Source organism: Ptychodera flava, unplaced genomic scaffold (genome assembly GCF_041260155.1).
Source record: "Ptychodera flava strain L36383 unplaced genomic scaffold, AS_Pfla_20210202 Scaffold_93__1_contigs__length_395732_pilon, whole genome shotgun sequence".
NCBI classification, from domain to species: Eukaryota; Metazoa; Hemichordata; class Enteropneusta; family Ptychoderidae; genus Ptychodera; species Ptychodera flava.
The window spans coordinates 307070-321141 of NW_027248415.1; the positions used below are offsets into that span (position 1 = coordinate 307070).

Consider the following 14072-nt stretch of genomic DNA (forward strand, 5'->3'; position numbering starts at 1 on the left):
TTGCCGGCGGAGATGAGTGTAAGTGTGACTCATAAGGCAATATTTGCTATCAGTTACTATTATGCATGTCACTGACTGACGGTAAACTTTCTGGACTCCGCTTTCTCCACTAGATCGAATCATCGACAGCACATGCATGGGCCAATACTGCTGTCGTCGTATTTTCTCAAAATGAACCAGTTTGTGTTAGCATGGAACCTGTGAAAGAGAGACCACCAATGGTTGTTCAGATAGCCTATAACCAGCCGTTATCCGGCCTTGGAAAACACAAAACACCACACGCGGTTCCATGCGACAGCAAACACAACTAGTGATAGATTCAAATATTTTGAACAGCGTGTAAAATAGTCATCACAACAACGTACTTTTGTCACATTTCCATTCCCTTTATATCAGTTTTTTTATGGAAGGATCAATTGTGGGAGGGGGATTTGAGGGAGGGGGGGGGGGAGGGACAGGGGGTTTACCTTGAAATAGGACTGTCATTGTAATTTAGGTAACTTTTTAAAATCCTCTCTGAACCGACAAAACTCTTTTAAGGGGAATCAATTCAATTAAGCTACACAAGACTTTTCACATAGAGATACACCAACATTTCATAGAACCAGTACAATGATTGTAGATTAACTTTGCCACCAACTTGTGACCAATATGAAATGGTCCATGAACTTGATGATGAAGCCATGTAAGCCGTATGTATTGCTCGTTATCTTAACGTTTCTGACACTAGTAAAAGCAGTTTCCAAATTTGTAGGAAACTGGACTCTTTTGTCATTTAGTATAATTATTTCACTTATTTCTCAAGAAGTATGAACATGGAGTAAAACAAAGTTTTGATGATTTGATAAGCCGTTATACTAAAAATCACAATTTCTATCATCACTTGTGTTCGTTATTGGGTCTTTTAGTCATCGGGATTCATGATAAAGCAGGTAGGGTGAAATAAGAATTTATTTTCTTCACATTTAAGATATGAACTGTATTAGAGAGCAGAGGGCCTGGAGGGGAATTAATGTTATGGTGTATTTTATAGATGACAACACCATCACAAACTGCAAATTGTAAGCAATTATAAGTTGTCATTGCACTTACTGGAAATGCCCATCATCCACATTTCCTTGGAGATTATTAATTAATTTTGTTACTTTTATGTACTATTTCTGATATAGAAATATTTGTTCATTGAACCATGATTGAAACTTTTGTGACTAAAGACTTAATTTGTATCGCGTCTCTACGTCAGCTTTTAATGAGATTGAAAAAATCAATTGCCAGATGAATTTTAATAGTTGCTGTTTTACACATCTGAATAATCCCCCTCCCCCATATGATCTGGTCAACAAGTCAGTGTAGTGGCTCATTTCTGCCAAGGAAGTCTCTATTTGAATAGAAAATGTGGACCACATTTAAATATGAATAGATGAATGCACACTACATTGTAAACAAGGTATGCTAATGTGTACAATTTGAATGATAATATGGTTGCCCTCATGGCATATGGTTGGACATGGTTGGATTGTGAGGGTTACTTATACCCTCTGTATCGGTATATTATATAGGCTAAGGTTTTCACTCCCTCATTTTAACAGGTTTTTCTGCACGGTTTAGTTTTTGCTATGAAGTCAAGTTGGTAGAAACTGTAAATGTCTGATTTAACATATTTAGAAAAACTCAAGACATTTGAAATGCCTTGAAACAGATCATGGAGAAAAATAAAGACAAAATGCATGCCACACCTTGGTACCATGACTTGACCTGACAGGGATAGTGAATTTTTCACTGGTTTTATCACATTCCTCAAAATTAACCTTGTTCAATTCTTGTAAATGCAACCTACAGCAAACACTTCAGACATATCTGTAAGGTGGAATTCCATTCAGTAGTTATAGAATTTCCCTCTGTACATAATCTCAAATCATCTTTTCTTTTATAGAACACTTGTCTACTTTCAGTGGCATGACTTATGCCCTGACAGAGCTCTGGACAATAGTATCACACACAATCGCATAATGTATGCCAGTATGGAATTGATAGCTCTGGATAGGATTTTTACAATGTTGACTTGAGTATCAATTTAATATATAGAGAAATTTTATGACATCTCAATAAATGTTGTTGAAATAGCATAATTATGTTAATTGAAATGTAACTGTTTGTTATCAGTCTTGTGGTTTGGATTTGTGCCAAATCACCCGGTTGTGGTACACCAATTAAGTAATGCTAATGAATTAAATGGAATTGGTTAGACTTTTCTGTAGATCAGTTCATGTACAGTACCGGTAGTTTTGTAATATGCAAAACATTACACAACATTGCAAACACAAAGAACATATCGTAGAATCCTTTGAAAAGCAAATATGAAATGTAATGACAGTACTTGTCCATGACATTTGATATTCACAGTACATTTTTTATCTTTTGTCTCCATGGTTACAAGAAATCTTGTGAAATTTGCATAAAGTGTCATCTTGGCATACAGATGAAGTATTTATTTTTTTATGAACTTTGTGTTTATTTATTTTGCCAAAAGATAATACGTAGAAATGTAACAATGTCAGAATTTGATAAAGTTTGATGGTTTGAACTTGTCAGACAAAAATGGTACATATATGCGTATTCAATTGTATCAGCCATAGCAACTAATAACAATGACAACATTATTTCCCTATACTATATTCTCTAATCCTTTGAAGTTTCAAAGAATAGAATGTACTGAGATAATTAAATTTCCCAAGATTAATGTTTGATTGACAGGTTTCAACGATATAATGCTATTTGCTTAATGTTCTTTGCAAATTACTCTTTATTAATCACAATGTCAAAGTTCATTGCTGTAGTCTGAATTTAAACAAGCTATTACAAAAGTCTTTGTTTTCTAATGAAAATTACTTTGACAGGGATAATTCAACATTCATTCCATGGAGTGAGAGTGCTTCCATTTTTGTCAATTGTGTATTTTTTCACACATTTACCTTGAATTTTTCCACCCTGCAATATTTCCCTATTTAACCTTTGACACCATGGTTTGGCCCAAAACCTATTGTTTGAATAGTGATTTTGGACCTGTTTACTGGGAATTGGGGTTGAACAGGTGTTTTTGTTCATACTGTACATTCTGACAGTGAATACACATGTCAGAATAATATTAGTGTTCGGTTTTTGTTTCTTTCGCAAGACATGCAATTGAAATGACTTGCCATTCAATGTTGTCAATAATGCACAGGAACTTTAACTGTTTTGTTGAGAGAAATTCTGCTCATCAAACGTGATGCATAGGGACATAAATCCCAGAAACAATTTTTTTTCTGGTTTGAGATTGTAATAAAGGAACTTGGAAAGCATTGTAGAGAACAATCATGAAAGTCTATAGTAAAGTCATCATCACACTTGCCCAACATGTACACTTACCAGGTTGTTTTGCATCTTGATCTGGTATAAAATTCCAGTTTATTCCTCATAGATAAATGCAGTTCGTGTAAATCTCAAAATTAAAATAGCTGTGATTCAACTCTGTATTGAATTATCGGGATAATGTAGGCTGCCTCTACTTAAAAATATCATTTTTGTAAACCACTGTAATGACATCATGTGTTTTTTGTTTATCAACGAAGAATTGTGCAATCCTATTTAATAGCTACATGTAGCTAGAATTACCAGGTCAGTAACACACATTGGCTTCTACCTTTGTTGTAGCAAATTCTTTTTGTAAATAGTAACCAGAAGCAAACCAATATCTGCTCTACAATAGTGTTTATTTTGCATGATTGGATCAGGGTTTTAATATCTAATATCAATATTGTCAGAAATTTGATTGCTTGTTGTGAAATTTAAGAAAAATAGTGAAAGAAAATTTTAGTGTCATCAAATTTGTAGGAAACGCAAAAACAGTTTTTAAAAAATTGACATAATTTGCTTGTCATGTTTCATAAATGTTATATCAGACAGCATATTTAATTTCAAGTTCATTACGTTGTCCAAATATAACACTTTCAAACACAAAGTTGTTCTGCTCTTCAGAAAATAATTTGGAATGTGACAGTAACATGTCATGAAACAATGAAATGAATACATCATGCAATATGAGAAGCTGACATCTTGATATCTTTTGTCATGTCACGATGACATTGTCAGCTGCAGCAAAGATTGATTGAAGAAGAAAAAACCAAAACAGACAAACAAAAACAATGAACAAGACAAGATAATATTGTCATTAATTTCTGTGGTGAAATTAAAATGAGAAATGTAAATTGTAATCAGCATAACCAACTGAGATATCCATCAATACAATCTAAAATAGGAAATCTATAAATTGCAGCTGTGGATGGCAAACACAGGTACTCTGACAACACGACACATCTAAATATAGCCATAATATTGAGAACTTGCTTCAATGTCAGTCAAATTTTCTCATAAATTACAGTGAAAAGAGACACAATTATCCCCTAACACAAACCATTCTTCTTCTTTGTGGTGCAAGTTTCTGTTTTGATAAAAAGTGAAAGGTCTTGGGTTGAAAATGATAGTGTCTATACATACATGCTACTGGTATTAACCACATAGATGAAACAGACACCTGTTTGCACACACACTGCCTTGACTCCATCTGTATGTATACATTCTCTGTACTGTTAGAATATTGCTCATCACCTTCTGGGCTTTAAATAGTCCATGTCATTCATCCATATAACATGGCTATGTTGTCAGCAACAGACCCAGTATTAACAGGGTTTTTATTGATTTCATGGACTAGTCAAGCTACGCATCTCATGAAGTATGCATGAGCTCATTGCACAATTCCATACTGAACCACTCTAATTAGGAAGCATTGTTTAATATGGCTGAAATACATCCCCATTGTCCATCCACTAGCTCACAGCAGATCTAGATAAAAATACAGAATATGAACCCTGATATTATCATGGTGAATTTGAAAACAGTTTGATAGGAATATTGTATGACTGCTATGTAGAATAAAATACGGTAATATATTCCCCACGGCCTACAGTGGGAATAATTCATATGGAATAGTTCATTTTACCAGAGGTAAGATAGCGTGTTATTAATGTATGCGTAATGACCTTATTGTCTAAGAACTAGACTATCTTTCAAAGGCTTTTAGTTCTAATTGCCATTTTAGTCGTCCTTTATTTGGTTTCCGCTGATAATTTGGGATATAATTCAGAAATTACATCACTGAATTGATGCCTCTATCACAAATGGAATTCTGCTACACCCATAATACGCACACCTAATGGTTGAAACCTGAGGGTAGGTTGGAATATAAATAACAAAAAGTAGACAGTCAATTGACATTAGCATAAGTAGACAAGAGGGTGGCAGTAGGCGGATTATGTGCTCTGCGCAAAACTAAAATCAATTTTTACTTGCATTGTGGAGTTCATCTATCCTGTGTGGTTTGGATGGAAGTATAGCAGACATATCAAGAACAAAGCCCTAACCAAGTACCTCTAATTGAACTGTTAGCATTATTAGAAATGACCATCCATTGGAGATAGCATGGCAGACATTGAACTGCGTTGGATTTTCCTCATCTGTACTCTGTTATGCGTTTCATCCAGCTACTCTCAAACTCCCCTAGAGGAAACAACGTTAGTACCCGTATCTTATTTCTCTTTATTCTCAAATTTTTCTCTCAATATCTCTTTATTTTCGCAGAGAGTATCTTATCAGAGTTTGTTTATTGTTTTCAGAGAGAGTTGGGCCAAGGAGCTGGTGAAATACTAACAGTATCAGTGTTAATTACAGTGGAATTGATGTTCTAAATCAGGTGAGTTATTTCCATAGACAAGGACTCTTCTCATTAACGATGCCATTTTGAATTTTTAATTATCTCTTAATAGTTTGCCAGATGCACAGTAAAGACATCTATTGATGCTATGAGAAGATAAGGTCATTTTTACATATAAAACACAGCAGACGTTTTCATTTCTGTAACATGATGATGTGCATTTTGGAACATAAAAAGTATTTAATTGTTTAGGGCTTTTTATTGATGTCAAAACTAAAAAGAAATTTTCTGACCCTTCCAGTTAGATTAGAAACAAGCTTTCTTAGAAATTCAATGAGGTCAGTTGTTTTAGGAAGGATTCAAGATACACACATGTCATTAGTGCAGTAATTGTTGGTTTAATTTGAAGTCATTCTGTAAAGCTGGAGACTTGCTGCATTCTAAACACTGCAATTTACAAAACGTGCCCTTAAAGAATGACCCTTGACGACCTTATTAGATTTCTTTTGGATCAAACAAAATTAGGAAAAATGAAGGGTTAATTATGTGATGTATGTGAAATTTCTGATAAAACAGTAAGGAATACAACGCCTGATGTTTGGAAAGATGTAATATTGTAATGCTGGATATAGATGTAGTCATGCTGTTTTGATATGATAACTATATTGAATGTTACCAGCTGTATTAGATACACCGGTATATTTCCATCAAATAGTTAGCTTGTACATATGCTAGCTACCAGTATATGCAGACCTGATATGAGAGTATTGATGTGTAGAGAATGCATGGAGGTATTAGGACACTGCAGCTATCTATTATTCAGTGTTGTGTGTGCAGTGTGATATAATGGTAATGCTTCTGTACATATGTGATGAGATGAGTTGCCTATTGTCAATCCATGGTGCCATGTTCACTCTGTGAAATATGCCGGTAAAGGGCGTTTGTTATTCAGGCTGTGACTTTGAAATTTTTATTTTCCTAGATCTTTCCCAGAAAATATTTGATGATGTATATTGAATGCTCCCTTGAATATTACTTTTGATACCACGGATAAATTTCCTTGAATTGTATGTAACAGTTTCTATGTCTCTATCTGTTACTATCACTTCTTTGTACGATATAAAATATCTAATGCTAAGAAAAACCACCTCAAGAATGAAGAGGAAAAATATGATATGAGAGCAACCATAGTGGTGGTGTTTTATTTTCAGTGTACTGGGTAAATGTCAGATATGATAAAAATAGCCTATCTATCAGAAACCACTTTACAAGCAGGTCAGTGCAAAAGCCATGTCCTTGCTGTTGCTGTTACTACATTAAGCCTTAACAACAGATTTTATTTGAATTTTTGCGCTTGTCTGTTTTTCTGATAAATCATTAACTCATTTGGTTATAAGTCATTTAAATATTTATATCAATATCTCAGTTTTGAAATTCACAGAAATTAGGTCTGAAAGGTTACGGTTGTTTGGTTTGGAGAGAGAGAGAGAGATAGGGCCACTTAAATCATTACAATAAACTGAAATAAAGCAAAGTTTTAGTAGATATTACAATGAAATATTTCATTTATAATCATGTTCTACCTTACATATATTGATGTCTATGGCATCTACCTTGCATATATTGATGTCTATGGCATCACCTTGCATATATTGATGTCTATGGCATCACCTTGCATATATTGATGTCTATGGCATCTACCTTGCATATATTGATGTCTATGGCATCACCTTGCATATATTGATGTCTATGGCATCTACCTTGCATATATTGATGTCTATGGCATCACCTTGCATATATTGATGTCTATGGCATCTACCTTGCATATATTGATGTCTATGGCATCTACCTTGCATATATTGATGTCTATGGCATCACCTTGCATATATATTGATGTCTATGGCATCTACCTTGCATATATTGATGTCTATGGCATCTACCTTGCATATATTGATGTCTATGGCATCACCTTGCATATATTGATGTCTATGGCATCTACCTTGCATATATTGATGTCTATGGCATCTACCTTGCATATATTGATGTCTATGGCATCACCTTGCATATATTGATGTCTATGGCATCTAAAAAGCATCAGAGTTGTGCTTGCTCGATTTTCTTTTGTCAGAAAATTTTTCTAATTTGATTGTGCAATTCTAAAAAAGCTCAGCAAGACAGAGGTATGATCTGATTATTCAATTTTCTGAAATTTGACCGATTAATTTGAAATTTTCTCAGTCCAATCTCCAAATAATATCGTAGTGTTTACCTTCATAATTTGATTTGAAGCACGGCATAGGTAGATTTCATATTTTACAAAGCTCAACTTTGGGAAGTGAATGATATTTTGAATATAACAAGCACTATGTAATTATTATTTTGAATTACAAGTGATTCAATATAGCAAATTATGAAAATGGAAGAGTTTAAGAATTTTCTTTACACGTTGTACTATTGATTGTTGTACTATTGATTGTGATTGACATTTTCTTACAATAGAAAGATGACAGACATGCTTCATGTGGTAGTATATGACAGTTCTTGTGTTGACTTCAATACCAACATCTTTTCAGTTCCTCTGCCTTTGTAGGGAACTGCTGTACACCATTCAAAGTTGTAATCTCTTTGAGTAAACAGCCAGTAGCTAGGTGATTTGTGGAGGTCAGTGCAGGATCTCTCAGCACATATGCACACACAGCCACTGCTCAATCCCGTCAATTCTTTTCAATCATGGAGCCTTGTAGGCGACTGTGTACATGTATATCGGCTTTGTCGTACCACGTACAACATAGAACACCACCAAACTCAAGATATATATTTCAAAATATCATTCACACTTGGTCCCAGGGAGGTATACAATATATAATCCAAATCAGGAACTCTCAAAATTGTGCGTAATTTGCGTTATGTTGGAGCTTTATGTCTCAAGTAGCTCGTACACCAACTGAATTTGTTATGCAAAGAGATATCAGTATAAAGCTTTTGTAGTTTTGTTTCTATACAGTAATAGACAGATATTGATAAGTAGGATGTAAGATATCAGTTTCCAATGTCGTTTTTGACGTACCAGCTTCTGCAGTCAGTTTTCTGACTGAATTAGTTTGAAATGTCTAACTAGGGATTAATCTCAAGGCATTTACTATTTGATAATCTGAAATTGTGAAATTAATTTCATGTGAAAAATTGGGCCGGTAGATTCTGTTACTTAGTTTTACTGAATGGTATTTCAATAATTTAGCATCTCTTTATACTTTTCTTTGAATTCTGTTGCCATGGTCCAATATACACATATATCCACGTGATTTTCAAACATTCTATCTTCAGGCAGAGACATAAAAAGCTTTTTAAGAACATGCTGAGAAACATAATATCCATGGAAATACTGTGTGCCGGTGGCTTGTTCAAAACCTTTTCTTCATTATCTTAATTACCATTATTATTTGAATATCAAATGTACTTGAGCCTAGATCTTGAAACAATGCAAAGATTTTGATCATCATACAATCTGTAATATTTTAAATGCACATTTTCCAGAGGAAATAAACAGATAATTTGAAGTAACTGACAATCCCACACAGTTAAATGGCATCTTTTTCATCACGATATAGAATATTAATTTGATTTTTGCACATTAGCTTGATTTTTTGTTTAACATTGCTTGACATGTATGGTAGGGTTTTGACAAGAACATACCAAACCCCATTTAATATTTATAAATTACATAATTCAATATCTTGACAACACTTGTGTTGCCGCGTATGGAAATACTGTTGAAAAGGCCTGCTAAGATATTTGCAGTAAAACTTGAAAATTTCACAGGAAAAAATCAATTTTTGTAGCTTTTCTGACCCTATCATTATGATACTCATGTAAATATTGTCAGCAACTATAGTGATAAAACAATAATAATTCAACACTTGTAATATTTACTATGGATTTTTATATGGCAGTCATTAATTTACATGTACTTTTTTGTTTTTTCTTAAAGTTACATTTCAATTCAAACAGGAAAATATTACCAAAAGTTAAGTAATTTATAATGGTGTGAAGATTCACCTTTGCTGTTCGACATGTAATAATTTTAGTGACAATAAACTTGATGATGCTAAACTCAATTCAAAATTTGTATTGTGTAAATACTGTGGCATCCATGTTTTATGAAACTGAATCAGAAAATAGGAAAAACAAGCATACTTATACATGTACCAAGATGCATTCTACAACAAATAATTTTTCCTGATCTTCCTTCACTCATATATATAAGACTTTGCACGGGCGAGTGCCCAAAACTTCAAAACATATTTTTTTCAAATAGCTCATCACTATGTATTCAGTTTCAGAAATCATATATATTTCTTCTCTGCAATGCACTAAGTACAGATTCTTATTTTTTCAGATTTACAATGAGGAGCTTACTGCAAACAGCTTTACAATCACTCAAAAAGATGGTACTGAAATGATAAAAAGTATTTCCGAAAATATGGAGCAAATGCTAAACAAAAAAGTGAACGCTGTGAAGGTAAGTGTGGTACAACAAACATTAATTCCATTACAACAGTATCACTTCACACATCTAGTCGTTATGACAACGGAACAGATCACAAATTCCTGAAAAATAACACTCGTTAATGTCATTCCTTCAATGGAACAGAGCCATTGGTGCTAGCATCAGATACATATCACAAAATCTTTTCATGACTCTTTGTACAGCTGATGCAAAATATTTACTCTAAAAATTGCAGATGTGTTTTCTTTTCAAGTACTTCTTGTGTTGACGAAAATTTCCAATAACTTATTCAAATTTAAAAATTAGACTCAAACTGTTGTTCAATAATGAACCATTATAAGTACAGTGTATTGTTGATTTTTCTCTGAGAATGAAAACACGATGACGTCATTGTACGAATAATGTAGTCTACAATATCAGTAATGTCCAATATTACTGAATTCAAAACTCTTCCGATACCAATGCTTTGTATATTTTAATTCATTATTCCATCGATTTTGATGTATGTGTTTCCCTAAATTTTTTGTCAGGATATTGTAAGGTATTGCATGGTCAATATTTGTTAAGTAGCTATGACCTTGAAATTGACACGATAATTACAGAAAGCCCCAATGAAACTATACATTTTACTGTTGACAGGCTGTAATGCAAAGCCTTGCTTTGGATTCTATCAGAGTACAACCCAATCATTGCCAAGCATTACTGCAGTTTTCTAAAGTGTGTTTGGAACATGAACTTTCCCAGACATCGGCCTCCACTGTATTTCAATATAGCTCAGTCATTGTCCAGCGACCACATGCTGAATGTGAAATTAATGAAATATGTAGACCTGAAGCAGTAATATGTTGATATTATTCTCATCATGGTTTTGAATATTTGATGTGTCAATAAATGCCAAACTGAAAGAGGCAATATTTTGTGCTGCCATAACCTTCATACGTGTGTACACAACAGTGTACAGTACACTTCACAATGTATTCTGTACATGAATTTCCATATTTCACTGTGCCATGAATTTCCATGTCTCAGTGTGCCATGAATTTCCATGTTTCACTGTGCCATGAATTTCGATGTCTTACTGTGCCATGAATTTCCATGTCTTACTGTGCCATGAATTTTCAGAAGTGATGTGTGATATGATACAGGCAGAATTTCTTCATTTTATAGACTGAAGTTATATATCTTTTTGTAGCAACAAAAATTTTTAAGAAGTTCATGAAATAGGATATGGTCTGTTACAGGGTATGTGAAAATTGTAGTGAATGTTAAGGACACACAGCCACTGTGAATTGCGGAAAGATCCAGAACCAACATATTCGTAAATTCAGATTTGGATAGTTGTTAAGCCATTGCATAGCTCTTTTTGATAAAATCTGTTGAGTTTCCATAGTAATCTTTCTTGTCCACTAGAAGAACAAGCATTCCTTGTTGAAATAATAATGACATGTGAAGGATATTTAAGAACTAAAAGTAAGGCTCAAAGAGAGATATGTTGGCATTCATATTTGCTAAACATTGACTTTTATCGGCTTTAGATCCTGTTGGAAGTGTTGTGTAAAACCGACCATCAGATGTGAGATAAAACAAAACAGCATTTATACCGGTATACTTTTGGAATATTATCTCAAAACTAATTTAAGAACTGGTCATTTTCTTCTCTTTTGAAAATCCCTAGAATTAATATTCCAATTCATTTGAATTACATGTAACAAACATGGATGAAAACAAAATTTCTTTAATGCCCGGAAACTTTCCATTTGTAGAATCACAAAACACAATTTTTCACTTCTCTTTGATGAGAAAAATCCTTTGGTAATTAACATTCCAGTGTAAACACTGCAGCTAGCGTGTTTGAGGTCAAGTTAAAAATCTTTCCATTTTGCAGTTTATCGATGCACTATAGTGTGAAAGTACTATTCTATCCATGATTAAAAACGTTTTCCTCATGAAAGCTATCAGTATTTTGTAGTATCAATAAGTAAAGACAAATTATGTTGAACAAAGTGATGACTTTATCTGTCTCATACTGGATTGTCAAAAGAACGATGTACCACTACCATTATATGGTACCTTGCTGTTGCTTACAGTTCAAAAATGTAGTTTTCCCAGTAAAATTTATGTACAATCCCTAATTGGTATGGATGAAGGGGTCTACAGTTTAGAATTACTCATCGTCTTACCACCTGGGATTCAAGTGTATATAATTTACAGCTTCAAGTAGAATGAAAAACCTCGATTTTGGTTCAGCTTTATGACAAAAATACAAATGTACAATGCCTGATGTAGACTGTAAAATGTTATCTTCGGTTAACTTCTAGAGAAACGATATTTAACTTCTTTCTTTAATCAGGTTTCCAAGCATTCCTCCATTCTTGACTAATCATGAGATTTTTGAGTTCCTCTCTATGTATCCATCTTTGAGGTCAATTAATCATGTTTTAGTTACAACTGTGATATTCAAATCTATCAGTTGAAAATGACAGTTTGTAAAGAAAGACATGTAGGTAGGTAATACATCTCTTGTATCAAGTTAAATTTTACAAGAAAACAAAACCATCAATATAATAGCATTTCCCACAATTTAGTTAATTTTGGATTGTAGTTCAGTTCACTGTTGTTTTCTTATATGCAAATATATATACATGTTGATAGCTATTCTTAGGCTGTACCATAGGGGAAATGTGTACAGCTGCAACGATACTCAAAGAATAGAGTATTGTACTGCATGCACCATATGTGTTTTCTGAAAATGATCTGAAAACTAGGCTATTTTCTACAAAAACCCTTTGATTAAAATGTGAATATAGAGCAGACAATAGCAGAGTGTGTGTGAAAACACAACAGTGACAGTATTCAGTATACAGGTATAGGGGAATCAATCAATTACCAGCAGTCAAATGTATGTAGTCTGCATATTAATGATGATTACTTTTGTTTTCGCAATCCCAGTTTGCATTTCAGTTTGATGCTGGTGATAAGAATAATTCATGATACCTCTTATGCAGGCTGATGAGGCCCCGTTAGAGCGATGGGGAGTTTTCATGTCAGAAACTCTCACCTGAGTCTGTCAATAATTTTGCATATTTTGGAGATAATTATGCATATTCAAATCAGTAATAAGGACAAGAGTAAATTTGTTTCATTGTTGTTATTATTATAATTGTAAAATCAAATTGCAAGTTTTATCACGATACTGATCTTTGTTGATAACTATTTAGCATCATGAGTCAAATGATAATTTGCTGACTGCAGTTACAGCGATGACAATTAACGCAGGGTAATAATGAAACTGAGTGTATCGTCGTGTTCACTTGCATTATTTAAATATTTATGAGTAGATCTATATTGAGTTAATTTGTACTTATTAGTTGTGAGGTTAGGCTATATCGTCATTTCCATTCCAAATTACAACCATTATCCACTTGATCCCAACCTTTCAGCTTTTCAGCATGGAATCGTTTCTCACGGAAATGTCATCGGAGGTGGCATGGTACTATCAGCATTTTCTGTATTACGTTTATTTCAAAATGAAAAATGTAAGAGATTTATCGAGCAAGCTTGTATTTGAGTGATTAATTTGGTGAATTTATTATATGCATTTCAGTGTGCTAAACTTTATAAAAGAACCAAAAATACACTATTCAGTGGGCTGTTCCATTGTCAAATAGTTGCTGGAAGAGGTACAAAATAAAATTTCTTTGCCTAATTTCATGCATGGATTGATCATTCATTGAAACGGGGTTATCATAAACACTGAAAATCAATGATTTTGTGAGACCTGACAATTATATAACACTTTTTTGACAGAATAAAGCC

The 14072-nt window shown here is 33.5% G+C and overlaps 2 protein-coding genes across 7 annotated transcripts in view; one reads left to right on the forward strand and one right to left on the reverse strand.

Moving 5' to 3' along the window:
• LOC139129121 (carbohydrate sulfotransferase 3-like) overlaps positions 1–14072 on the reverse strand; it is a 90554-nt gene that overhangs the window by 16200 nt on the left and 60282 nt on the right. The window lies entirely within an intron of this gene.
• Positions 5312–14072, forward strand: part of LOC139129120 (voltage-dependent calcium channel subunit alpha-2/delta-3-like) — a 34655-nt gene continuing 25894 nt past the window's right edge. For all 6 annotated transcript variants that reach the window (XM_070694773.1, XM_070694778.1, XM_070694772.1 and 3 more), the window contains exons 1-3: positions 5312–5609; positions 5712–5788; positions 10146–10268. In XM_070694773.1, the coding sequence (XP_070550874.1) occupies positions 10206–10268 (63 nt within the window). In that variant the 5' untranslated portion in view covers positions 5312–5609; positions 5712–5788; positions 10146–10205. The remainder of the gene's footprint in view (positions 5610–5711; positions 5789–10145; positions 10269–14072) is intronic.